At 43.9% G+C, this 19311-nt stretch overlaps 1 protein-coding gene across 2 annotated transcripts; it reads right to left on the reverse strand.

The window, feature by feature from the left end:
- Positions 1-10635: 10635 nt before the first annotated feature.
- Positions 10636-18093, reverse strand: LOC143273227 (acylcarnitine hydrolase-like). Of its 2 annotated transcripts, XM_076571592.1 has the most exons (12): positions 17963-18093; positions 17133-17343; positions 15871-16012; positions 15097-15230; positions 14758-15016; positions 13532-13630; positions 13170-13310; positions 12979-13059; positions 12601-12745; positions 12096-12233; positions 11643-11715; positions 10636-11198 (listed from the first exon to the last, which is right to left on the reverse strand). In XM_076571592.1, the coding sequence occupies exons 1-12, from the start codon at positions 18048-18050 to the stop codon at positions 11012-11014; spliced, it is 1698 nt and encodes a 565-aa protein (XP_076427707.1). In that variant the 5' UTR covers positions 18051-18093; the 3' UTR covers positions 10636-11011. The 2 variants fall into 2 exon arrangements, with proteins under 2 accessions (XP_076427707.1, XP_076427708.1); XM_076571593.1 differs by lacking the exon at positions 17133-17343 and having other exon boundaries at positions 10687-11198.
- Positions 18094-19311: the final 1218 nt, after the last annotated feature.

Below are 19311 nucleotides of genomic sequence, written 5' to 3' on the forward strand. Positions count from 1 at the left end.
ATAACAGTTCCATCCATTTGCCTTCAAATTTCATGGTGTCATTGTTTTTCTCTGCTGAGTAGTACTCCATTCTGTGTATGTACCACATTTTCTTAATCCATTCTTCTGATGAGGGCATCTAGGTTGTTTCCAGGTTCTGGCTATTATGAATAATGCTGCTATGAACATAGTTGAGTATGTGTCCCTGTGGTATGATTGAGCATTCCTTAATATATGCTCAAGAGTGTAGCTTGGTCTTGAGGAAGATTGATTCCCAATATTCAGAAAAAAACACCACACTGATATCCAAAGTGGCTGTACAAGTTTGTACTCCCACCAACAGTGTAGGAGTGTTCCCCTTGCTCCACATCCTCTCCAACATAATCTGTCTGGTATGTACCCACTCATAAGTGAATACTAGAAGTAGAGCAAAGGATAACCAAACAACAAACCACAACTCCAGAGAAGCTAGCTAACAAAAAGACCCAAAGAGGGATGCATGGATTGCCCTGGGAACGGGAAATAGATGAGATCTCCATGAGCAAAATGGGGGTGAGGGGTGGGCAATGGAGGGTAGGACATGGGAGATGAGAACATGAGGGAATTGGATGGGGGATGGTCGAGCTGGAGCAGGGATGGAATGGGAAAGAAATGAGAAAGATATCTTTTTTTTTTCTAGACAGGATTTCTCTGTGTAGTCATGGAGCCTGTCCTGGAACTCACTCTGTAGCCCAGGCTGGCCTCAAACTCACAGAGATCTGCCTGTCTCTGCCTCCCGAGTGCTGGGATTAAAGGCATGCACCACCACCGCCCAGCAAGAAAGATATCTTGATGGAGAGAGATATCATGGGGATAGGAAGAAACCCAGTGCTAGGGAAGTTGCCAGGAATCCCCAAGGATGATCCCAGCTTAGACTACTAGAAATAGTGGAAAGGGTGCCTGAACTGAACTGGCTTGCCCCAGTGATCATATCTGTGAATACCCTGTCATCACAGAGCTTTTCTCCAATGACTGATGGAGGCAGATGCAGAGATCCACAACCAAACATTAGGCAGAGATTCATGAGTCCAGTCAAAGAGAGAAGATGGATTCTATGAGCAAGGGCATCGGGATCATGAGGGGGAAATCTGCAGAGATGACCAAACAAAATTAGTGGGAACTCATGAAATTTGGATCAATGGCTGTGGAACCTGCATGGGACTGGACTAGGCCCTCTGCAAGGAGAGACAATTGAGTAGCCTGATTTGCTTGGGAGGGGGGTACCCCTGGCAGTTTAGTCAGAATTCATCCCAGGTACATGAGGGGGCTTTTTGGAGCCCATTACCTATGATGGGACACCGTGTGCAGCCTTGAGGCAGGGGGATGGGTTTGGACTTGCCTCTACAGGATATGCCTCCCCCTGAGAGGTCTTGCCTTCTTGTGGGAGGGGGAATACGGGGTCAGTTAGGGGGGGAAGGCTGGGTGGGCAAGAGGAGGGAAGAGGGGGACTTCTGATTGGTGTGTAAAATAAAAAAATTCTTAATTAAAAGAAAATGAAAAAAAAACCAAAACTACAAAAAATAGTATAATATATGGTCATAGTGAAAATGACCATCCTCCACTCAATGCCGATCAGTTCAAACTTTCAACACAATACTTCACATTTTCCACATACATATGGAATCACAATAAAACCAAGCTAAAACAATCTTGAATAATAAAAGAATTGCTGGAGGTATCACCATTCCTGATTTCAAGTTATACTACAAAAGCTATAATAATAAAAAGAGCATGGTATTGGCACAAAAATAGACATATTGATCAATGGAATCAAAGTGAAGACCCAGACATAAGTCCACACACCTGTGGACACCTGATTTCTGACAAAGCAGTCAAAAGCACACACTGGAGAGAAGACAGCATCTTCAACAAATGCTGTGGTCAAGCTGGAGGGCTGCATATAGAAGGATGCAAACAGATCCATACCGAATAAAACTCTACTCCCAGTGCATCAGAGATCTCAACCTAAACCAGATACACTGAACCTGATAGAAGGGGAAGTGGGTAATAGCCTTGAAATAACTGGCACAGGAAAAGACTGCTGAACAGGACACCTTTAGCTCAGGCACTAAGATCAGCAAGTAATAAATGGGGCCTCATGAAACTGAGAAGCTTCTGCACAGCAAAAGACACTGTCATTCAGACAAAGAGGCATCCAGCAGAATGGGATCAAATTTTACCAACTATACATCTGGTGGAGGGTTAATATCCAAAATATATAAAGAATCCAAGAAATTAGATATCAAAAGAACTAATAGCCCAATTAAAAATGGGGTACAGATCTAAACAGAGAATTTCCAATAGAGGAATCTCAAATGGCTGAGAAACACTTAAATGTTTAACATCCTTAGCCATCAGGGAAATGCAAATAAAAACTACTTTGAGATTTCAACTTACACCTTTCAGAATGGCTAAGATCAATAAAACAAGCCGGGCGGTGGTGGCGCACGCCTTTAATCCCAGCACTCGGGAGGCAGAGCCAGGCGGATCGCTGTGAGTTCGAGGCCAGCCTGGGCTACCAAGTGAGCTCCAGGAAAGGCGCAAAACTACGCAGAGAAACCCTGTCTCGAAAAACCAAAAAAAAAAAAAAAAAAAAAAAAAAAAAAAAAAAAAAAAAAAAAAAAAAAAGATCAATAAAACAAGTGACAGCTCATGCTGTTGAGGATGTGGAGTAAGAGGAATTCTCCTTTATTGCTGGTGGGAGTGCAAACTTGTACAGCCGCTATGGAAATCAATGTGGCAGTTTCTGGGGATGATGGGAATTGATCTTCCTCAAGATTTGGTTATACTACTCCTGGCATATACCCAAAGCCTGAGAACTTTAAATGTTTAACATGTGTCCCATGTCTTAGTAATTCTGCTCTATCTTGTAAATACATAATTTGAATACATGTGATCATATGAAATCATGTGTGAGAATATCCATACAGCTTTATTAAAACCCAAACCTGGAATTGGAGGCCCACACCTATAATCCAACCATTAACAAAGCCATGGCAGTGAGATCATGAGTTCAGGGCCAGCCTGGGCTACATAGAGACCTTGTCTCCCAAAAGAAGAGTAAATAAGCAAGTGAAATAGTTGTGCATGGATTGGGTCAGGGGATAGAATGCATCATGTGCACACTTGAATGACATGACATTCTACTATAAAAGGAGACAAAAACATTATATGAGGTGACAAGGTCAGTCACAAAACATTCTATTTATGTGGAATTGGAGACAAGCCCCAGTATAGCAAAAAAAAAGTAATGTCTTGAACTTTGAAGCATTCCCAGATGAGTAGTTTTGACAAGACACTGAGTATAAGTAATATATTTCCTCCTCTGGATCTGCATAAGATGACACTCTTTTCCAATAGACAAAAGGAATTAATGAGATAATTGACTTCAGGTACCTGGTATCAGAGACCTGATGAAGACATGGGTCAGGTATTGTATGCATGTATACATGTATCATTTGTGTATTTAAATTCTATCAAGTACATGTGGAGGTTAGAAGCAAACCATTTGTGGTAGTCAGTTCTCTCTTTCCACCATATGGGTCTCAGGGACAAAACTTAGGTTGTCAAGGTTGGCAGCAGACTCCCTAACTGGCTAAACACTTGCCAGCCCCCACCTGACATACGATGGGGCTCTCAAGCATACATGTCCAGAAGTAATGGTTTCAGAATCACAACCCCCCCCCAAAACTGGCAAGCTACATCAAAGCATATACTGTCTGGAGTTCACACTTAGCCACACCTGACTTCCTGGGAATCTGTGGGAATCAACATTGGATAGCCTTTAGTGCTAACTGAGATTGGCCTTGGCTCTATGTTTCCAGCCCTGGGTAGTTCAGGGACCCACAGTCCAGAAGTGAGGATTTCCTTCACAGCTATGGCTTCTCCTGCCTCCTTGATAGTGTCATGCCTCCTATGCATGCTTGTCCAATCTGTGGTCCCAGCCCTTCCTGGTGGATATTCTACCTTTAGTATTCTGACCTGAGGAACTTCTGGGCTGTGGGGGCTGAAAAGTTCTCAACTCCTCCAGTCTCTGGGTCAAGGAACAATTTATTTGTGTTTCTTGGACATTCGGGTGCTTCTTGCTAATTCCATTCTGTTTTTTTACAGCTTAGCTGGAGGAAAGTCCTCACATGCTCTGCCTTTCTGTGCATGATCATTCAGAGGCCAAAGACATGGTAAAAATGTGGGCCAGAGAAGATGCTCAAGTTCTTTTTTTTATGGAAAATATATTCTTCTCTCATACAATAGATGCTCAAGTTCTTTTTTTTATGGAAAATATATTCTTCTCTCATACAATACATTCCAACCATGATTTCCCCTCCCTCCACTCCTCCTAGATCCCTCCTACTTCCCCTCCCCAATAGATCTACTCTCTCAGTTACCTCTTCAGATAAGAGCAGGCACCCAAGTCAGGACTGCCAAGCCATTTCTTTTCTGTAGAAGAAGGCAGGGAGACAGTCTCACTGACAGACAGACAAAACAGACAGACAGACATTGAAACAGAGATCTAAATGCCAAGCTCATGGAAACACCTTCAATGAGACACCGCTCCACACACATTTCATATATTTATTTTTGGCAAAGATATGGAGCAATTGACACCCTTGTACGTGATTGGAGGAGATACTAAAGGATGTAGTCATCTTGAAAGACAGGTTTGCCATTTCTTCAAAAGTTAAACACACACTTGATTGAGCAATTCTGCTTTCAGGGCCTTAGCAAAAGGAAATGAAAGAACCTGATCACAAAAAAACAAACAATCAAAACAAAACAAAATACTCATGTTCCAAAAAGTTGATGAGAACTTTGGTGGCACAACTCACCACTTAGCTAAATAGAATGTATGATTGTTGTTTGGCTAAGGAGACTGCGTGACAAAGTTTGAGTTCCCATAACTTAGCTAAAGAGAGCATATGACTGTTGCTTAGCTCAAAAAACTGTGTGACAAAGTTCCAGTTTCTGGTTGGATGGACACAGCCCCATTTCCTCCTTTAGTTTTATTACTTAAAAAATAAAATCATTTGTATGGTAGTTTTTGGATTTACTGATTTCTCCCCTTTTGCCCTCAAATACTGTTGGTCTGAGATGTTTGGGAAAGGAAATAAGATGAATAAAGTAATATAAAACCTCTAAATTTGAAAGTATTAATATTGATGAAATGGCTGAATAGGATGTTCTAACTGGACCCCAGAGATGGAGTTGAAGACCAAGATTGTGAAAGTATATAAAAAAAAACCCACAGATGATTTTGGAAAGATTTTCTCCTTATTTTGTAGTGAAGATATTAATGCTTTTGTAGATATAAAATGCAAATTTGAAAATTAAGAATCAAGAAAAAGGATATGATTTCACATTATGAGTTAATTATTAGAAGATTAATTAATTATAAAAATAAGAAAGATAGGAATGTTGCAGAAATTATATAGATATATAAATTAGGATATATATATATATAAAGGTTTAAAATACATTATAGCATAATTTGACAAGAATTTTTGTTTTGCTTATTGTAAGTTAAGAATTAGCCTTTTAGATTCTAATTGTCTGGCAATGGTGACCATGAGGAAATAGTTTTCTATTAAGAAACTTTTATTCATTTTACAAACTAATCACAGATGCCTCTCTTCCCTCCTCCTGCCCCTCCAGCCTTTCCCTGCCCAACCACCCCTCATTCCCTTCTACAAGAAGGTAAGGCTTCCCATGGGGAGTCAGCAGAACCTGGAACATTCAGTAGAGGCAGGTCCCATCCCCTCCCCCTGCTTTAAGGCTGTGCAAAGTGTTCCCCGTAGGTAGTGGGCTCCAGAAAGCCTGCTCATGCACCAGGGATGGATCCTGATCCTACTGCCTCTTAAGCAGATCAAGCTACACAACTGTCTTGCTTATGCAAAGGGCCTAGTCCAGTCCCATGGAGGTCCCACAGGTGTTGGTCTAAATTTCATGAGTTCCTACTAGTTTGATTTGGTTGTCTCTGTAGGTTTCCCCATCATGATCTTGATGCCCATTGCTCATAGAATCCCTCCTCTCTGTCTTTGACTGGACTCCTGGAGCTAGACCTGGTGTTTGGCTGTGGATCTCTCTCTGCATTTGCTTCCATCAGTTATTGGAGAAAGGCTCTATGATGACAGTTAGGGTATTCACTGATCTGATTACTAGGGCAAGCAAGTTCAGGCACCCTCTCCACTATTGCTAGTAGTCTAAGCTGGGGTCATCCTTGTGGATTCCTTGGAACTCCCCTAGTACCCAGTTTCTCCCTACCCCCATGATGTCTCCCTCTATCATGGTATCTCTTTCATTGCTCTCCCACTTCATCCATGTTCCAGTTTGACCCTCCCATTCCCTTATGTTTGACCATGAGGAAACATTAAAGGCCTCTCCTCCCTTGCCTAGATAAACTTTTTCTACCTGCTCCAGGAACTGTGATCATTGAATTTTATGATTATGATTTTCTAAGGATCTTTTGATCCTTTCATGTTAGGAAAAAGTCACTTAATAGTTATATTTTGAAATGCAAATATAGACTGATGTAATCATTGTTGTAAGGTATAAAAATAAACTCTGTGGCCCTGGGAAGAGAGAGAGATACATATACAGAAGAGAGATATACACATATGTTGTCTCCTATATACTGCCTCCAGAGCATAGTAACAAATAAGATATTCCTAGAGGCTCAGAAAAAGATTCAAACTGGTGTCTGGTGCAACTTCTTTATATCGCCTGCTATATCCACCTGTCTCATGTCCTGATCTCTGTTGGAGCTGGTCCCAGAAGAACTTCATTAATAGCAGCAACAACAACAACAACAAAACAGTGGAAACCACTTAGAAGCGCATCAGCCAGGAGTGAGTAAAATATGTGTTCATATGACACTCTCAGTCAAAGGACAACTCCACATGAATCTCAAAGACATTATATAAGGAATGGAAAGAGTCACCAATCATCCCTTTTCCATGATAGAATAGCCAGGGCCTTCATCTTTAAAATCATATGCCATTTCCAAAGTATTCCATCAGAAAGCAGTCAATATTTGCTATGATCAGCAATCAGAAAAAGAGTAACATAAAATTACACAGGGAACTCTTTCCAGTGACAGAAACTCTCTCATACTTGATGTCAAGGTAGTTGAATAGCTCAGATTCTGTGAGAATTAACTAAGCAATGCACACACCATTCAACAATAAAGCTTTTCAATAACAAGACCACTATTCAAAGTCTAAAAACCTCTTTGGCAGGGTCCAGAGCACTTGCAGAAATGCTGGGGAAACCTTGAAGGGGAAACATCAGTAGCCCTCTTGAGAGTCGGCCCCCTTCTGAAGGCTGATCTATAGGTGAATTCAGAAGCTGACCAGAAGTTTAGAGCTGACCTGAGATTGAACTCACGTGAAAATGGGGCTGGAACAATAAATCTAAATGTAAATATCCTGGACTCAGCAAACAGGATATAGGGAGTAAAAAAAATTATGTCTCTGTAGATACCCTGAATCCTATCAACCATTAGTAATTTCACACTTATAGTTCAGCCAGTAACTTCAAAGAACTACCTCACCCCTCACCCCCTCATCCAGTCCTGAGATATATAACCTACTGCTTGTAAACTTTTCCTATATAAACCCCTTGTAATGAGTGCTCAGGGCTTCCTTCCTCCCTCATGGTAACAAGGTGTCAGCTGAGGTCCCTGCCCAAGCTTGGTTTGAATAAAGAAAACTTTTGTTCTTGCATCGGTATCTGGCTCCTTGGTGGTCTTGTTGAGGGGGAGCTCCCAACTCGGGCATTAACAACCTCACAGAGGTATGTGCAGCAGGAACTTAATAATGCCTTCAGGCTCTCCTGGAAATCCTAGTTATCAGCCCTCCTGCACTCAAAAGAAGGGCTTTTCTCTCTGCCCAGCTCCTGAGCCCAGCTGAAGCTCATCCTCAACTCTCTCTGTTTCTTGGTGTTGAAGACTGGCATTGCAAGAATCATCATTTTGGTGATGTCCTATTTTTGGCCTTCAAGTTCATAGAAGAAACCTCTAAATACTTGTACCGTGGGATGACATAGGTTAGTTATATGGAGGAGGTAGGAGAGGATCAAGTTCTAAAGAAGGAGGGACAGAGCCTCCCTTTCAATTCTTCTCTCATACTTTACATCCTGACCTCAGTTTCCCCTCCCTCCACTCCTCCCAGGAGCACCTCCCCCCATATGCCCCAGATCTACTCCTCCTCCATTTCCCTTCAGAAAAGAGCAGACCTGCCAGGGATATCAAGCTAACAGGGCATAACAAATTCCAATAATACTAGGCACAAACCCTCAGATCAAGACTGGGTGAGGCAACCTAGTAGGAGGAAAGGGTCCTAAGAACAGGCCAGAGAGTCAGAGACCCTCCTCACTTCCACTGTTAGGAGTACCACAAGAAAACCAAGCTACAAAACCATAATTTATAGGCAGAGAACCTAGCTCAGACTCGTGCAGCCTCTATGATTGTCGATGCAGTCTCTGTGAGCCCCTATAAGTCCTGCTTAGTTGATTCTGGGGGCCATGTTCTTGTGGTGTCCTTGACCCCTCTGGCTCCTATAATTCTTCCTCCCCCTCTTCAGCAGTGATCCCTGAGTTCTGCCTAATGTTTGGCTTTGAATCTCTGCAATTGCTCCCATCAGTTTCTGGTTGAAGCCTCTCTGATGATTGGGCTAGGCACTGATCTAAGCGTATAATGGAATATCATTATGAATCATTTAATTTGCCTTTTTTCCAGTTGTATTTGCTTCTATCCTAGCTTTCCAGGCTATCCAACCTCCTCTTCCTGGCCATCCAGGCAGTGTCAGGTGTGGGCTCCCTCTCGTGGCATGGGCCTCAAGTTGGATCAGTTATTGCTAGGCCATTTCCACAGGTTATGTACCAACATTACCCCAGCATGTGTGGCAGAACAAGTTGTAGGTCCATATGGTGGTTCCTTAGAAAACTGGGAATCAATGTACACAGCTATACTATTCTTGGGCATATACCCAAGGGACCCTCCACCCGACCACAAGGACACTTACTCAAATATGTTCATAGAGGCTTTATTCATAATATTCAGAGATTGGAAACAACCTAGTTTTCTCTTAACTGAAGACTGGATAAAGAAAATGTGGTACATTTAACAATGGAGTACGACTCAGCTGATAGAGAGGAATGACATGATATTTGCAGGCAAATGGATGGAACTAGAAATAATTGTGCTGCATAAGGTAATCCAGAAGGAGAAAGACAAACATGGTATGCACTCACTGATAAGTGGATATTAGCTGTTAAGTAAAGGATAACCATGCTACAATCCACAGACCCAGAGTAACTAAGTAACAAGGAGGGGTTAAGGGGGATGTATGGATCTCGCTGGGAAGGGGAAATAGAAAAGATTTTGTGGATAGACAGGGAGTGTGTGGATTTGGGAACAGAAAGGATTACATGTGGCTGGATATACAGAAGGAGGGGGTACTGGGAGAAATCCCTGGAATTTAGAGGTACTGGGAGGCAATGTGGAAACTTATTGTAGTGGAAACTCCCCGGAATCTATGAGTGTGACCCTAGTGAAGACTCCTAGTAATGGAAGATATGGAGCCTGAACTGGTCATTTTCTGTAACCAGGCAATACTTACAGTGGTGGGACAGGGACAGAACCCTTTAATGACAGAAATGCTTTAAGGGAACACAGAGACCGATTGAGCACATTTTTTTTTTAACCTTTGTATGATGGCATAAAGAGTAAGTAAAAGTTTTTAATAGAGGACATAGAAAAAGTTTAGGGACAACAATAAATTCAGAATAATTTAATAATATGGGAGATGAAGGAGAATGATTGTGTCACAGGAACCCAAGAGTTCAGGGAGATCTGTGAAAGTTAGAAATAGCCTTCCATACATGGACAGGTACTGGGGGAGACTGGGATAGGATGGTTTTCTATTGGAAATTTCTGGACCTTCTGATGCTCCCATCCGACTTCCAGGACACACCTCACAGTCAAACATATTCATAGATGTCAGGAAAATGTAGACATGAACCTCATAGTATCTCCAGGCCCTGTGGTGGGGGAGAAACTTCAACAGACTCCAACACACCACACACACACACACACACACACACACACACACACACACACACACACACACAGTCTCAGGCTAGAGGACCTAATGGACTGGTCCAGATCTCCTTAAAAAAGTGTCACTCACTACTTGTGAAATACATAGCTGAGTGGGTGGACTGTCTCAGTATAATGATATTAAGAACTGGTTGTCATTTCATAGGAACTATTGTTATACATTCTATACTGTGAGAACGACTCCTGTACAAAGGACCCCACTGAACAGAGATGGTCTCTGCTCCATTGTCCTGAAATGGGTTCTGGTTGCCTGGTGCAGACACATCATTGACCAAGAAGAGGTCTTGACTCTGAAGTGACCTTTGGCTCTGAAATGGATGGCTTACCAGAGCCCAAGAGTCATCCGGTCTGGGAGAGGGGAGATAAAAAGAAGAGCGGCTTCCTGTGTGGCAGGGGGATGAGCGGGGAGAGCACTAGTCTTCTTGGCAAAGCAGCAAGATGAAAGGTATTTGTACCTTTAATAGGTTTCTCTGCCTACACAGTAAACCGGATCAAGCCGAATTCACAATAAAAGACCAAGTTTATTGGGCAAAGCACTCCCTGGTGACCTTTCCAGCCCCCAGAGGTGAGACAGGGGAAGGGAGCAGAAGAAATGACATGGCCACACTGAAGGAGGGGTCCCGAATACCCTGCAGGCACTGGGTGGGGTGATGACGAAACCTACACAAGCTGGGCCCATGTCCCACCATGGTAGGCAGGGTCCTCAACAGCTTGCAGACTTAGGGGAGAAGTAGTGGCCATCACAGGAAATGCAGAACTGAGCCCCTCTGGCGGTTCTCTGAGAGGGCGAGGTCTGGAGAGAGAACTGAAGCTGAGCCTGAGATTACAGCCAAACACCCTTCAGCAGCCAAGCCCACACACCATTCCTCACACAGTGCACTAGAGCTCTTTGTGCATGTTCTGAGACTTCTTTAGCTTCTGGATCTTCTGGGGCAGAGTCTTGGTCCAGAACTGCAGCCTTCTGGCCTTCAGGGCTCGGCCCACAGCAGGCTTAATGTTCAGCTGCAGGTACTGCTCATCATGGTCCAACATGGGCCAGTAGGGTAGACCCTCGCTGTTGGGGTTCCTGTGGATATGCCAGCCAGTGGGGAAGGGTGAGGTCACTCTGATCCAAAGTCTGACCCTCTGATTTGGGTCATGGCAGTGGTATAGTTAGGCTGGTGTTTAAAGGGGCTGATGGGATGAGTGTACAGATGTAGAGATACAAGTCTCACCCACTAGTTTCTGCTTCATGTGGGGGAAGACTACTTGACCTGTTTTATGTCTACATCTAAGAGGCAAAATCTAAAGAGCTGTACACTATGGCTCATGATCCAGGTCACTGTGAGATGACCAGTAACGGACACCTACAAAGTGGATGTATACATGTGCTATCTAGTAGAGAAGAGATTGTTATATGATGGAAGATCCGTGAATGCTAAAGAGACAACCACCCCAAAGGGAGACCTACAGGGACTCAAATATCTCTATAACCCATATAGAGAAGGTTGAGAGAGAGGTGTGTTCTCACCCATATCTTGCAAAGTTGGCCCAGTACTTCATCATCCTCCTGTTCAATAGCTCTTCCTCCTCAGTGAGGACAACTGGAGTCATGAGAAAAATAAATGTTGAAATCCATGATGCCACACACAACTGCCAAATCATGCCTTATACTCACAGTCCCAGCTGCTGTCAGAACTGTAACTATCAGCTTTGTTACCTCCCTTCTTCACTATACAATACCCAACATCCATGCATGCCTCTAATTGAATTCATGCCCCAGTGTGCTGTAATCTCCATGACAGGCTAGACTGGGACAGGCCCAGATTCTAATCTTAGTCTGATTTTTGGGATATGATATGGTACAAATTTGATTTCTATCATCTCCCAGAACCTGGTTTTCCTCAAATAGACTAAGAGCTCAGGAGTCCCTGAGGTGTCATCTGAGACCTCCATCAGCTCAAGCAGAATAAGGAAGACTCACGTTTCATGCCAAAGAAGAAGGACCCAAAGACAAAAGGAACCTCATCAGCATGGTCAGCCTTCACGTGGGGTGGCCTGATACTCTTGAGGAAGCTGGATTGATGTTGGAATTCATAGAAGTAGACAGGGTTGTGGGAACCTGGAGGTGAGGATGATGAGTGACTTAGTGGCCCCTCACCTGGAGTTTTTCTGATATGTATTTGGTGACAAGGTACCTTGATCTAAAGTTACCTGGAATCATAAATGTTAAAGAGGAGAGGAAGTTCCAAGCTGGAGCACTAGCTGTGGAAAAGCCCATGGCAAAACACTGCTCATGGCCTTCCCAGCTGAGTGGTTATATCAAGTCAATAGATTATCAGCAACTCATTTTCTCCGCTGTACCTAGATGTCACTCTCTTTAACTAGACATGAGACCTGGATTTTACACTGCTCCACAGTGCTTACCAGTGACCTATATCTCTGAGCTGCTGAGCTGCTCCCTTAAGCCTTGTTACAGAGGTACTTACGCTGAAAATGTGCTACTTGGAGTGCAGGGATCACAAACATGAAGTCTCCCATCATCTCTGTGTACTGTATTTGGAGGGTCTGGGCATCTTCAGTGTCCCCCATGTACTCTTCCATTAGCAGGTCACCACACTCAGGAGGCAGCATCTACACCAAGGAGATAGGGAATAATGAGGCTAGTAATGTTGTTGGTTAGGTAGGCAACAGTCTTTGGTATGGGAGAACAGGGCCTGTGATCAGATAGGGTGTAGATAAAAAGATTCACGGTCTGAGGTCACCACACACAGAATTACACATATATACTGACCTTCATTAATAGGGATGCTGTCTGAGGAGATATAAGGGACCTTTCTTTTTGGATAGGACCAGATGTATCTTACCATTTGTGCTGCTGTATTCTTCAGAACATCCTGCAGGTTCTCTCTGGTTATTTCCTTTATTGTTTGAGCAGAGCCCATGACCTGGGAGATAGAAATGTGGGATCTGATGGACTTGGATTAGAGATGTATTGAGTTCCCTGTACTTAACATATGAGTCTCCAGACTCCCAGAGGGTTGGAATTGAGTCTCACCATGGGGAGGATCCAACTATACTCATCATTGTTGACACCAATGATGCTGGGGACAGGGTGAAAATCCACAGAGGCCAACAACTCTCTGGGATGCCTGGGTAGGAATACCCCATCTACCACAGCAGGGATGATCTTGAAGACCTGAGAGGCAGTAAAAGTTAATGCTGAAGGTCAATAAAATACATATGCTGATCCAATGAGTTACTACCACCATTTTATCATGTCTTACTAGCCTCAGGGTGCTAAGCTCATTCTGGAAGAGAATCTACACTTGGATTAGCCTATCTTGGTGTTCATATTGTACACAGAACTAATGGACACAAAGTCTGACTAGATATTTTAAGACACACAATTCTACCTACCTTATTAATGACCAGAATCTCTGCTTCACTTTTGCCTCTTAGACAGTGCACCAGGGCCTCTGAGTCCTTGGCCTCACATCCAGACAGGTTGGCCACCGTCTATAAAGGGAACAAGTGGGGAGAAGAGTTCTCTCGACTCCAACTTGATGCTATTGGACTAACTACCACACTATAGTGTGTGTTGTGTGTGGTTTGTTATAAATATAAATTGTTACCTTTGTGAAAATACTCAAAGCAAGCAGTATACTTTCAACTTGCATACTTGAATTTTCTTTTGGCCTACATTAGTTCTGTTTACTCCACCCATCTTTCTGTGTTTTGTGTATAAGAGAAGGACTAAGTGTGCCAAAGTTTGTATGTGAATGTAAGAGGACATCTCCTTTTTTCACAGATGTTCCCTTATTTGAGACAGGTGGTCTTCTTTTATTACTGCTTCTATGCTAGCTGAAATGCTCTGTGAACATCCAGGGATTCCCATGTTTCTGCCTTCCACCTGACCACAGGAACATTGGAGTTACAGATATTACTATCTCCAGCCTTTTATGGGTCTAGGGATTTGAACTTAGGTTCTCAGGCTTGCACTTCCAGCACGTTAAAAAACCCACAGGGCTACCTCCCAAAGCACACTCCTATTTATTTTCATCAGTAATGTAAGCTGCTAGGAGCAGTTTGCTGTCACCCAGTATGAAGTAGAGGTGAGTAGAGTCTAACCCCTGAGTTTCTCAAATATTACTGGAAAGAAATTGTCTCCCATGATCATTGTTTCCCCCACTGAACAGAAGACCAGAGTACCAGACCATGCAGGCTGAGGGGACAGACTAGGGTGCTGGGGGATGTCTTTCTGTACACTGTGAATATGTGTAGCTCTGATTGGTTGATAAATAAAACTGTTTGGCCAATGGCAAGGCAGAATAAGGTTAGGCAATACATAAAACTGAAAATGGAAAAAAGAAGTATGGAGTCAGAAGAGATGCCAGCCCACTGCCTAAGGAGCAACAAGATGCCAGCAGTCCAGTAATGCCATAGCCATGGGACAACATACAAATTAACAGGAATCGGTTGAATTAAGTTGAAAGAGCTAGCTAATGTAAGCTGACCAATAGGCCATACAGTTTGTAAGTAACATAAGCCTCTCTGTGTTCACTTGGGACCAAGCAGCTGTAGGACTAGGAAGGACACAGAAAAACTTCCAACTACTTAGGCCTGTGATGGTTAAGGGCACTTACAGTGTAGACCATCTCATGGGTGTCAGAGATAAGGCCAGGTAGCAGGACCACTCCACTCTCCATGATGGCTCTGTGGAAGAGTCCTTTGGACATGGGAGACACAACATGTGAAGACACACTTGCACCACCTGCTGACTCGCCAAAAATAGTGACCTGGTCAGGGTTGCCTCCAAAGTGGGCAATATTCTGCTGGACCCAGCGTAGGGCGGCCACTTGGTCCAGGTAGCCCCAGTTGCCTCTGGCATGCTGGTCTCCAGTGCTGTGAAGTAGAGGGGCATGGATCAAAGGGCTGTCTAGGTTCTCCTTGGCTGCTTCTATTTGGCTCAGCCCTAGGCTCACCTGAAAAAGCCCAGAACACCTAGGCGATATTGGATATGGACCACCACGATATCCTCTGAGGCTGCCAATATGGATCCATCAGTAATGGAAGCCATTCCTCCAACCAGAGCACCACCATGGATCCACACCATCACCTGGAGAAGTCAATAGAGATGCCAGGAAGCTCCTAGCTAGCCAAAGCTCTGCAGGACAGTTTACTAGAGTATCAATCAACTTCTGTGCTTCTGTCTAACTATACAAATACATAGAAATCCTCAGCACTTCAGAGCTTTGGTCATGACTCAGGGCCTCTAATAGCCCCATTGGGTTGTTTCTAGCCCCCCTCAGTTTGAATTAGCAATTCTATGTATACAGTAATGTTATCATTTCTCAGGCTCTTCATAGTGAAACAAAGAGGGGTATCTTCATGGATATTTCTCCAGATTAAAAATGGAAAGAATCATTAACTCTCATCGGCACAACAGATATCCTAAAGGAAGGAATGGGTGACCTCAATGTGGAGCCTTGAGCACCTAAGCAGTTCTGCAGGGCTCGGGTTGGAGAATGAGTCCTGGTTTTTTCAAATAGCTAGAGCCTTTGATCACTCAGTGCTTCAGTGCTTTGTGTCCCTTACCCAGGTTTCATCTGCATAGTGTGGCTGAGAAGGCCTATTTTTTACCCAAAGAGGGCAAGGCATTTCAACAGAGTCCATACTGCAATGGAGCTTTTGTTCCCCTCTTTTTGTTATCATGAAAAAATACCCTGTCCCCAACCTGACCATAACTTGACACTCACAGGTAGGTTAGAGCCCTCATGGGCATGAGCTGGAGTGTAGATGTTGAGATGCAGGCAGTCCTCAGACATAGAGATGGGAGGCAATGTTAGTTTCATATCCTTTAGGCCCTCTGCATTCATCATTTCAAGGCTTTGCAGACACCTGATGGAAATAGCAGACAGATATTCCAAAACCAAATGTGAGTCTGGATTTTTTCTCAATCACCTTCAGCTGCTGCTCTTCATGATGCCCTGTTAACACATATTCCCTCTCTAAGGTCCCTTACAACCAAAGTAAAGGCCACAGGCTCCATAAAAGCAGAATGGAGCCAGAATTCCAGAAAGTCCTCTACTAGTCTAAGCCTTGGATGTTATCCTTTCTGAGTCTTGGATATAGAGACTTCCAGGCATCTCTATGGAATGACTGTCTGTATGTGGTGACATATAATGAATTGTATAAGAACAGAAAAGTGAACTAAGCATTAGCAGGCATGAAAGCATTTTCTACTCTCTGTTCCAGGCTGTGGATGAGATGTGACCAGCTCCTGTAATTTTCCTTCACTGTGAATTCCCCCACACACAATGAATTATAATCTGGAGCCTATAATAGTAGCTTCCTCCCCTAAGTTCCTTTTGCCAGTATTTTATTACATCAAAGACAACAAACTAAGATTGCAATATTGGAGTGTTGTATCCACAGGTACTAGAGGATTCAGTGGACACACTGCCTAAAGGGTGGTGAAAAATTCTTCATCCCCTGAATATAGAATCTCAGGGAACTTCTTTTTCCTACACTGTCTCCAGAGGCAATTAGTTACATATCCTTATTCCTTTGTCAGTGACACTTGGCCCTTTAGGTTTTCATAGTGACTGTGAGTGTGGGGTTAGCAAGTATCCATAATGCTACACTCCTCAGGATCTGAAGTGTATTCTACTAGATTCAGGGGCACTTTCTGCTTAATAGGTCAAAACACATGCCTAGAGATCCCTCCCATTGTGTCAGAGAACACTGGGTTCAATTTGAATCTGTGAACAATTTTATCTTTGTTCCTGTCTATAGTCCCTGCATCCAACTCCCTATGCCAAGCTCTGCCTAAGGAGATTGGCAAGGTTGTTCTACTCAATTTTAGTACATGTATCAGAAAAATGCATGGGGGACACCCCACAATGGGAGAAAACTGCTACAGAGCTGAGATGGAGGAAAGACTTCAGCATGGTTCAGAACTCAGAGCAAATCTTCGCCCCCCCCCCCATGCCAGACATTTTTTGGGTCCAGAACTTACATGGCTGGATGTGAGGTTCCATCTCTCACACCACTCCATGGCTCAGGGGCTTCAGGGGGAGCAAAGCGCAGTTGTCCTACAGGTGGCTTGGCAAAGGGAATTCCCAGGAAGGTATGGACACCAATTTTGGTGTCCTTCACATGGACAAGGCTGCCTCGGACCTGGCCTGTGTGTGTGTTTCTGATGGGGCTGGCCTCTGATGAGTCCTGACCTGTGGGTGGAGAGATGCCATCAGGGTTAGTTTTGTGCAATCAGTTACCACAGATTGTGAGAGTTCCTATCTCACTGTTACCAGGGCACACAGGAAAGAAACCCAGGACCTCCCAGTTCAGCTGTGAGGTTTGATTGAGTATAGCAGCTCCCCTATCCTTCAGGGCCAGGAACCGTTCCTATTACCCCTTTGAAGGATGTGAGAGCATTTCTCTGGCCAAAGAGGTCACACACTCTGAGCCATTTGGCCACATGAATTTATGATTATTGTCATTCTTATCCAAAAGTCAGTAGAAGTTACAGTCATAGCCATATACTATAGAGAAAATATATCTTCTGATCACTTTCCTTAGAATTGTCTAGCACTCTCCAGAGCTCCTTACACTGAACTGTCTCCTCAGTCTGGAGTGACCTTAGATATCTCTGATGGTCTGGGTGGGCCCACAAAAATCAGTGGGCTTTGGTTAAAAGATTGGGAGGCACCTGTTTCCCACACATCCATCACCCCAATCTCACCTGTGTTCCCTGGGCCATCCCTCCCACAAGCTCAGCCTCTGACGCTGCAGAATTTGGCAGTTCTGACTCTAGTCATTCCCCATTGCCAGCTTAGTGAGCCTCACCCTGCACATGGAGGAGGAGAAGCAGGAGCCCCAAGACCACAGCATTCAGCCAGCTATGAAGTTGATTCAGTGGCATGACAGCTCTCATCCTGAGTCTGTGCTGCTACATAGGACACCAATGTTTCAAAAACAGGAAGCAGAATCTGTGGGCCTTGCCCAGGCAGGAATTTAAACCAAAAGGATGTAGGCGTGAACTTGGTGTGGTGGGGCAAAGTTCTCATTGTTGAAAAAACTGATTAGTCAGAAGTGACAGGTGCCAGTGGCAGGGAGTTACTGCAAAGTCACCTCTTCTATTTCCTTTTCCTCCGACCTCCTGGAAAGGCACAGCATGGATTCTGAAGCTCTTCTGGGATACTAGGAACCCTGTCCTCACTCCTGGACAGAAAGTTGTAACAGGAGAAGCTAGAGGGCTTCTGTGAGTAAGTATTCACTCAAGATGTCACAGGAGAGACAGGCAAGTAAAGGACCTCTGAGTGTGACCTTCATCCTCAAGACTCCTCTGAACTGGAGCCTGCTCCAGGGTCGCTAGTACCTACAATGACCTTAGAGTTAGACACCTCCATGTTAGGTCACAGTTGTTTGATCAAAACACAGTGCAATTCTGTTCTTTTAAAGTCCACAGCCCCTGTTTACTCCATCCTCATGATGTGTCTCCTCTAGTGGACAACTCTTGTCAAGATCAGCTTCACAGTCATTTATCTATTTAACAAATGTTTCATTGTTTGAGTTTATTTATTTACTATGTTCTTGTTTCTTTCTTTCTATTTATTTTTATTGCATGAAAAATTTATTTTCTTTTTTTATGAAGGAATTTTTTATTCATTTTACACACCAACCACAAATCCCCCTCTCTTCCATCCTCCTGCCTCTCCAGGCTTCCCCCTACCAACCCACTCTCTATTCTCTCCTACAACAAGATGAGGTCTCCCATGGGTAGGTACAGAGCCTGGTACATTCAGTTGAATCAGGCCAAGACCCTCCCCCTGCATCAAGGCTATGCAAGGCATCCCACCATAGGTAGTGGGCTTTAAAAAGCCAGCTCAAGCACCAGGGATGGATCCCAATCTCACTGCCAGGGGCTCCTCAAGCAGATCAAGCTACACAACTGTCTCACTTAAGAAGAGGGTCTAGTCCAGTCCCATGGAGGCTCCAGAGCTGTTGGTCTAATGTTGATGAGTTCCCACCAGTTTGGTTTGGTTGTCTCTGTAGGTTTTCCCATCATGATCTTGATGCCCCTTGCTCATAGATTCCTTCTTCTCTCTCTTTGACTGGACTCTCAGAGCTTGGTGTGGTGCCTGGATATGGATCTCTGCATCAGCTTCCATCAATTACTGGATGAAGGCTCTATG

This window comes from Peromyscus maniculatus, chromosome 5 (assembly GCF_049852395.1).
Source record: "Peromyscus maniculatus bairdii isolate BWxNUB_F1_BW_parent chromosome 5, HU_Pman_BW_mat_3.1, whole genome shotgun sequence".
In the NCBI taxonomy this organism is placed as follows: Eukaryota; Metazoa; Chordata; class Mammalia; order Rodentia; family Cricetidae; genus Peromyscus; species Peromyscus maniculatus.